General features: G+C 64.3%; 1 protein-coding gene across 1 annotated transcript in view; it reads right to left on the bottom strand.

Moving 5' to 3' along the window:
- NES (nestin) overlaps positions 1-6,791 on the bottom strand; it is an 8,163-nt gene extending 1,372 nt beyond the window's left edge. The window contains exons 1-7 of the mRNA XM_029964092.1: positions 5,979-6,791; positions 4,933-5,057; positions 4,370-4,443; positions 3,216-3,785; positions 2,409-3,116; positions 837-2,258; positions 140-713 (exon numbers count right to left, since the gene is read on the bottom strand). Of these exons, the coding sequence (XP_029819952.1) occupies positions 140-713; positions 837-2,258; positions 2,409-3,116; positions 3,216-3,785; positions 4,370-4,443; positions 4,933-5,057; positions 5,979-6,791 (4,286 nt within the window). The remainder of the gene's footprint in view (positions 1-139; positions 714-836; positions 2,259-2,408; positions 3,117-3,215; positions 3,786-4,369; positions 4,444-4,932; positions 5,058-5,978) is intronic.
- Between the last annotated feature and the right edge of the window lie 1,388 nt (positions 6,792-8,179).

The raw sequence follows: 8,179 nt of genomic DNA on the forward strand, positions 1-8,179 counted from the left end.
CACGCTGGATGGCTGGTCGGGTGTGAGGCACAGGACATCCTCCCCCAGAGCGGGGGGCACGGGGTCAGCTCTGCTGTGTTTGCCCCATGGGGTGCCATCCCCCAGCCGGGTGTCTCTGGGAGGGGGGGGCTGCGCTGACATCCCCACGGAGGGGTCTGCGGCCCCCGAGGGGAACTCCTGTGCCGGGGCCATGCTGGCAATGCCGTTCAGCACCTCCTCGGTGAACTCGGCCAGGTCCTCCAGACTGGCCTCCCGGTGCAGCCCGTTCGCAGCCCGAGCCCGACCCTCGGGCTCCGGCGCCTCCTGCACCGTCGGCTCCTCCTCGCTGGACGAGGCCGGTGAGGAGTCTTCCCCAGCATCCTGGGGGAGCTCGGTCCTGCCAGGACCCTGCTGCCCTCCCTCGGCCGCCCTCGCCCCCATCACCAGCTCCTGGTTGAACTCCAGGGCCTGCTCAACTATTTCCAAAATATCGGAGTCCTTCATGACATCCACGGGCACCTTTGGCGGGAGAAGAGCTGTGTCAGGGATGTCTGTGATCACCTCTGGAAAACCTCTCTGCTCCAGTGCAGAGCCCGGCCGGGGTGGGTCGGCCTCGGGGGGCTGCTCATCCCCTGCTGAGGGGGGGCTGTCACTGTCTGGTGCTTCCTCCTCCACGGGCGGCTGCTCATCCGACGGCTGCTCCGCCTGCTCCGGCACCGCCTGGGCCTGGAGCTCTGCTGGAGGGGTGGCCTTGGCCGTGTCAGGGTGAGCCATGCCAGGCTCATCCTCATCCTCATCCACCTCCTCCTCCTGCCCCACCAGCCCCAGGCTGCAGCCTGGGAGTGCTGTGGCTCCACTGGCATCGCTCTCCAGCTCCACCGTGCCATGGAGCTCCTCATCCCATTCGGCAGCCAAACCCTCAGAGTGGTCGGGTCCCTCCTGTGCTCCGGTGCCTGTGGCACCCTGGGCTGGCTGGTCAGTGCCTCCTGTTAATGGTCCCATGGCCCCGGGGCTGCTGGGATCTGCTTCAGGCATAGCTGGGCCTTCCTCCAGCTCAGCAGTGCCATCCTCCTCCTCATCCTGTGGCTTCTCAGGTTCTTCTGTGGGCATCTCCATGTCTTCTTCTGCTTCCCCAACAAAAGTCTGGAGGTGCCCTTTGCCCTCTGGCACTGGAGATGCTTCTCTGGGAGCTCCCAGGTCACCTTGGCTGCCTTCAGTTGCTTCCACTTTAATTTCTTCAAAGTCCTCAGAGATCTCAGCTTCCTCCGAGCTGGACACCTCTTGGCTGGGAGCAGAGACCATGAAATATCCTTCCTCCTCCTCAGCACCCTCTGCCACAGGGGCCACCTCTGCCTCTGCCTCTTCTTCAGGGCTCTCTGGCATGGTGGGAGTCAGTGGCTTGTCCCCCCCTCCCAGCCACTCTTCCCCCTCCGGAGCTGTTTCGGTCACAGGGTCTGTCTCCGTGGTCTCCTCAGTCTCTGGGGGGGTTTGGCTGGGTGCACCCCCAGCCAGCATCTCCCCCTCGTAGAGGTGCAAGGGTGTGCTGTCCGGCAGGGTGTCCTCCAGCTCCACCCTCCTGCCGGTGCCTGGGATGGGCTCCGAGTCTCCCGATCTCCCAAAATCCTCCTCCGCCCACTCACTGCTCTCTGTGCCCTCACCTGACACCTCCTGCAGTGCCTCGAGGCCGGAGCTGCTGCTCTCTGGCTGCCCCAGCTCTGAGCCGAGCCCCTCTTCAGCATCCTCACCCTGCACCTCCCACGGCTCCTCGGGAGCCTCGGCCGGCTCCTGGCTGTCCCCTCGCCCAGGGGCATGTGGGGTGGCTGGGTCAGGCTGCCCTGCAGTGCCCTCCTGCTCCTGCCTTGCCAGCTCCGCTGCTGGCTCAGCCTCTGGCAGTGGTTGCTGCTGGCTCATCCCCTGGCTCTTGGCATCTTCTTCATCGTCTTCCTGGGCTTCCTCCAGCTCTGCTGGCGATGTGCCATCTCTCTCCTCACTTTCCAGCCTTCCTGTGCTGGACGGAGTGTCATCAGCCCAGGCTGACTCTTCTGTGCCCAAAACCCCCTCTGTGTCCTCTGCTGTCACCTCCCAGTCCCCTGGACAGGGCTCTTGGCCATTGCCATCATCCCCCTTGCCCCAGGACTCCTCTTCCAGCTCCAGCTCCTGTTCCCCACCCTCTTCCACAGAAGCTCTGGCTTCCTGCAGGTCCTCAGGCTCCTCTGGGGCTCTGCTCTCCCACCCCAGGGTGTCACCTCCTGAAGTCTCTCCTGCCTCGGGATCCTCTCCTGTCCCGGGATCCTCTCCTGCCCCAGGGTCCTCTCCTGCCCCAGGGTCCTCTCCTGCCCCAGGATCCTCTCCTGCCTCAGGGTCTTCTCCTGCCCCAGGGTCCTCTCCTCTCAGCATCTCCCTGCTGGCCTCTCCCTCTTCTCCCTCACCATCTTTCACTCTGCCTGTGTCCTCCCCTCCCACAGCATCTTCTTCAGCTCCTGATGAAGCCTCCTCTGCTGGGATGGCCTCATGGACAGTCGAGGGCTCCTGCTCTGGGCACAGCTCCTGTCCCCTTTCCTGCTCTGCAGCCTCTGTCTCACATGCAGTAATTTTCTGATGCTCAGAATTTTCCTGCTCTGCATCAACAAAATCCTCTTCCAGGTGACTCTTCGTGGGTGAAACCAGGTGGCTTTCCATGAGGACAGCACGAACAGCTTCCACTTCCCCATCTGGAGACTCCTCTTCTGGCTCATCCCCTCCTTCTCCATGGAAATCTCCGTCCTCCTGACAGGGACTGCGGAGTCCCCTCTCCTCCTCATCTTCTGAGGGTTGTGATGGCTCCGTGCTTGGGGTCTCTTCCCCATCCTCCTCTTGCCCTGGTTTTTCCCAGCTGGTCGCTGTCTGTCCAGGACCACTCACATCCTCTTCCTGGACCTCTGCCTCTGGATCCCTTGGGCTCAGCCCAGCAGGCACCTCCTCCTCCTCCCACGCTCCCATCTCTTCCCGTCTCACTGTGTCACTCAGGGCCGTGCCCAGGGGGGACGTGGCTCTGTCCCCCAGGATGCTGCTCTCCACACCCAGCCCCTGGAGCTCGGCTGCCCCAGCCCTCTCCTCCACTTCGGGGCCATCACCGTCCCCAGAGCCCTCGGAGGCGTCTTGCCCTTCCCCCGTCCCCTCTGCCACAGCCCCTCCACAAGCCTCTGTGGGGAAAACGGGGCTGGGGGCACGGGCATCCTGGGGGGCCCAGGCGGCGCTGAGGGTGGGCTCTTCCTCGGGCTGAGCATCGTCTTCCACTTCCTTGAGCGCGTCCTGCAGGGCGTGGCTGACCAGCTGGGCCGGGTACTGCAGGCTGCGGGTGGGCGCCGTTCCGGGGGGCTTCACCCCGTCCTCGGGGCTCTCTGTGTTGGCTGCTCCGGGCAGGGGATGCTCCGTCCCTCGGCTCGTCACCCCCCCGGCTCCCCCCGGCCAGGCGGGACCCTCTCCCCCTGGGCTCCCCGGCTCCGGTGGGGAGGGGCTGGGGGGCTCCGGGGAGAGAGGAGGGGCAGCTTGGGAGGGGCTCGGTGTGGGGCAGCCGGGGGCACCCGGGCGCCCAGCCCTGCCAGCAACTGTGCCGTGGAGGACTGAGCTGATTTTCTGGAGCTCCCTGGCATCGGGGCTCTGGCTTTTGGGTGTCAGGGCGTCGCTCTGAGGTTTTGCTGGCTGACCCCTCCCCTCTGCCCTGGGGAAGACAGAGGGGCTGGCGCCGTGGTCCCGGGGCAGCAGCCGCCTGGGCTCAGGGCTTGCTGGTACCAGTTTGCTGCCGCTGCTCGCCTCCAGTTTGAGATCTGCAAAGAGGGAGTTGGAGCCGTGAGCGGCTCCAGAAGCTGCTCCATGGCTCCCTCAGCCCTCCCCTGCCGCCTAGCAGCCTCTCGCTGCCCCCTCTCCTATTTTTAAACAACCCCTTCATGGAAAGTGGGAAATTCCTCCCTCTTGAGTGCAGCGGATGCTGATGTTCCCAGGGGATTTGGCATCGGGCCGGGACAATGCGCTGTCCCGGCTGCAGCCCTCAGTCGGGTCCTGCTGCTGGGGAAAGTGTGCAGGTGGGAGGCTTTCCTTGTTATTTTTTTTGGAGGAAAAAGGAAATGCTCGGCTTGTTACCGCAGCCCGTTGTCCAGCTGGGCGGATCCGCTCCTGCCCTGCCCGGGCAGGGCAGGCATTAAAAAAAGAGGCAAAGAAGCAGATAAACCTTATCTGGGCTGAGAGCCCCGTGCCAGGAGCCCCCCGGCCGCTGTTCACACCTTCCTATCGCAGCCAGGAAACCGCTGCCAGGAAAATGCAGGAAAATGCGTCCATATCCAGCCTCGGCCCCCGAGCCCCGCCCCAGGGTGACACAGTGGCGGTGCAGGGGCTGGCGCTGGGGGTCTCTTACCTCGCACGCCGTTGACCAGTCTGAATTCCCCGGCTGGCATTTGCAGGCGGGTGCTCTCCGCTTCCAGCAGCGTCCTGCGAGGAGGGGAGAGTGGTGGGTGCTACAGGGTGGGTGGGTGCTCCCTGTGCACCCCCAGCTCACCCCGCTGGGCTACGGCAGGTGAGGGAGTAGGTAAACTGAGGCACGAAGGGGCTACAAATGGTTGTGCTGCCCTGTCACGGCTCGGTGAGGGGATGGGGGCACTGGAGGAGCCCCCCTCGCTCCTGTCTCCCCTCCCATCCCCCCGTGCCCGGGATTAGTGTACTCGCAGGGTGACATCATGCTCTGCCGGGGAGGCCCCTCGCCTGGGCTGGGACAGCCCCTATTCTCATGCTAATTGTCCCCCCAGTCCCTGGCAGGCGGCCTTTGTGTGGGGCCATCTGGAAGGGCTGCACAAGGGGCACAGGGCTGCCCCTACCGAGACCTCCCTTGTGCCCGAGACCCTCCTGTGCCCACCGAGGTTCGGCCCCAGCTCCCTGCGTGTTGGGGGAGCTCCCCGGCCCCATTCCCATCGGGAACCTCACCTGTAGGTCGCCACTTCCAGGCTGAGGGACATCTTGAGGTGCATGAGCTGCTGCCTGTCCTCCAGCACCCGGGCGATCTGCACCCGCAGGCTCTGCTGCTCCTGCTCCAGGGCCTCCATCGCCAGCTGTGGGCAGCACAGGGGTCAGGGGAGCCTCAGATTCACCCGAGCCCTGCCAGTCCCTGCCCACCTGGGACCAGGCAGGTGGCTCGTCCCCTCAGGATGCCGCAGGGAGAGGAGTCCTGGGGACAGGATTTTAGCAGGGGGACGCTGAGGATGGGGCGAGGAGAGGAGCAGGGCTGAAAGGCGACGGGGACACGGCTGCTGGAGGAGGGAGGAAAGGCCGGGGGAGATTTGGGACTGTGGGGTGCCAGCATGGGAAAGAAGAAACTTTCGGGAGAGCAGCCGAGGGCGCAGCACCCTCTGCCCCACGACACCCATGGCTGGTCCCCGGACCTGGAACAAAGAGAGACCCTTCCCCGGGCAGCGTTCACGCCGTTCCCGCATTCCCAGCCCCCCCTGCCTCCACCCCCCTCCGCTGAATCACTTTTGCAGCTGTTGACTTGCAGCTGCAGCAAAGTCGGTCGGAGTTTATCCTACCCACAACCCCCCTCCCTGCTACCTGCACCCCACTGCCTGCACCCTGCTGCCTGCACCCCGTGCCAGGGGGCCATGGGCAGAGGCTGCCCTTCCCCAGGGACCCTGACCCTGGAGCCCAGCAGGACGTGGAGCAGTGACCTCGGGCAGGTGTTGGGGGAGGTCTCTGGGTGCTGCTTCCCTGCAGTGTGGGGGGCCCAGGTCCCTGTGTGTCCCCAAGCTGCTCTGCTCTGTCTCCCACCCTCCCCAGCTTCATCTCCCTCTGCAGCTCCTCCAGGGCCACCGTCCACCCCTGCCCTGGGGTTTGCTCCCTCCATCTTCCCTTCTCCCACCTGTCTCCCCCATCCCTTTGCTGAAGAGGGGTGTGCCCTGAGGCCCCTCCCAGGCACCCACAGCCTCCCATTCTCCCCTTCCCCAGGATCCCAGCACCTCCCCACCACCCTCACTCACCTGGAACTTCTCTGCCTCCCCACGCTGCTCCTGCCACTGCTGGGCCAGGCTCTCCTCCAGCATCTCCTTCCGCACTTTGAGCCCCGCCAGGTCCTTCTCCAGGTGCTGCAGCTGCAGCTGGCTCTTATGGTTGTCCTCCACTGCTTTCCACAGGTTCTCCTTGGCCTGGCAGAGGGAGCCCTCCAGCTGCGACACCTCCGTCTTGTAGGTCTCCACTGCCCCTTTCCAGATCTCTGAGAGCCTCTTGGAATAGTCCTCCACCTCCACGGGCTGGAAAGCCACCGGTGCACAGCGGAAGCTCTCCAGGCTCTGGGAGTAGCTCGCGATCTCCTGGTCCAGCCCCGCTTTCTCCTCCTCGTGCACCTCCAGCAAGGCTTCCACCTCCTTCTCCAGCTGCACGGCTCTCTCCTTCAGCCAGATCTGCGCTCTCCTCTCCTCCTCCAGCTCCTTCCTGCTCAAGGACAGCTGCTTCTTGGCCTCTTCTCGGGCTGCCTGCTCCTTCTGGCACCTGCTTTTCACCTGCTGGACCTCCTCGTAGAGGTTGTCCCTGGCCAGCTCGGCCGTGCACTTCTCCCTGAAGGCGTGATCCAGCGCATCCCGCAGGGCTCGCAGATCCTCCTCGTACTTCACCCGCCACGAGTCCCCGGCCGGGCTGCCCTTGGCGCTCTGGATTTCAGCTCGCAGCACCTCGTTCTCCTCCTCCAGGAACTTCACGCGGGCCAGATATGCCTCCAGCCGCTTGTTGAGGTCCCACATCTGTAGCGACTCCTCTCCCAGGGCTCTCGCCCCTGTGAAACTTTCCGTGCTCAGCATCGGCGCTGCCGGAGGGGGCCGGGGCTCTGGAGCCGGCACTGCCAGAGGAAGACGCAGGGGAGGAGGATGTCGGGGAGGATGCCGAGGCTCTGGAGGAGAGGGAGGGCAGGGAGGGAAGTGAGTGGCTGAGAGCAGAGGGGAGCGCAGCTATTCATACTCTGCGAGGAGTGGGAGGCCCCCGAGACACGGGCGAGCAGCCGGGTTTAACTCTTGCACAGCCGGGCTGGCTCCCGCCCACGTGGGCTCGAGGCTGAGCTCTGCTCCAGCACCGTGATGTCCCAACCGTGGGGAGGGGCAAGGTGCTCCTTTACACTTTGGGAGGGTGACTTGAGGGGTTGGATCCTCCCTCGGCGTGACTCGGCTGGGAATGCCCTCCCCAAAGCCCGAGTGCCATGCCAGGGAGCTGGAGGGCTGCCGTGGGGCTCGGCGTGGAGCTTGGGAGATGTCCAAGGGCAGTTGGCAGATGCCCATCCCGGAGGGCTTGGCTGCAACATCCCTCCCTCCAGTGTCTGGCCAGCCCTGTGCTCTGAAACCCGGGTGCAAGGGAGCCCAGGAGGAGCCCACCGAGGGTCTCACAGTCCTGGGGAGGTGATGGCTGCACCAAGAACACCGGTGCCACTCGGGACCCGGGGCTCTTTTGGGTCAACACAAACCACGGCAGATCCGGTGCCCTGGATCTGTCAGAGGGGAGAGAGGGAGAACCACCTTGGGGGACAGTGGGGGACACAGAGCGTCATCCTGGCCAACCCCCCGTCCTTGTGGTGCTGCATCCAGCTGCGTCCAGCTGCAACCCTCCTTCTTTCCAGATGTTCGGGGTGGGATGTGCCGAGCGCAGCCGGGAGCCCAACGGGAGCTGCTCCGGCAGCCTCTGAAACTTGGCAAGCGCCGGCTCAGCGTTTGATTTCCTTCACAGCTTCCACCCGCGCGGTCAGGCCGGCAGGGTCGGGATAAGAATCGCTTCACGAGGAGCGTTTGGGGATTAGGAGTTTTGATTTTCCTTCTTTATTTTCCCCAGCTGATTTATCTGGGGGAAGGGCAGCTCGCTGGTAAAGAGGCGGAGATTTAAAAAAATCAGACTCGGGAGGTTTCTGTGAACAAAAGAGGCAGGAAAACATCACTTGGGGAAAGACTTGTTGCCAGCTTTCTCCCGGTCCTCCCTCTCCCGAGAGACGGTGTTTTTTTCCCACAGGAGGGTCCGTGCTCTGTCCTCACCATGGCAAGGAGGACAAGAATGTCCCCTCCCGAGCTGTCTCACGGGAGAGGCTCCAAACGAGAGTTTCTGGAGAGACAAGCAACAGTCCCCTCTGCTGGCAAAGGACGCCCAGAGCTACCCAGAGCCGTCCCCGAGCTCCTTCCAGCCTCGCACCAGCCGGGAGCTGGTGAGGGGG

This window comes from Manacus vitellinus, unplaced genomic scaffold (assembly GCF_001715985.3).
Source record: "Manacus vitellinus isolate BGI_N305 unplaced genomic scaffold, ASM171598v3 scaffold_106_pilon, whole genome shotgun sequence".
Lineage (NCBI taxonomy): Eukaryota > Metazoa > Chordata > Aves > Passeriformes > Pipridae > Manacus > Manacus vitellinus.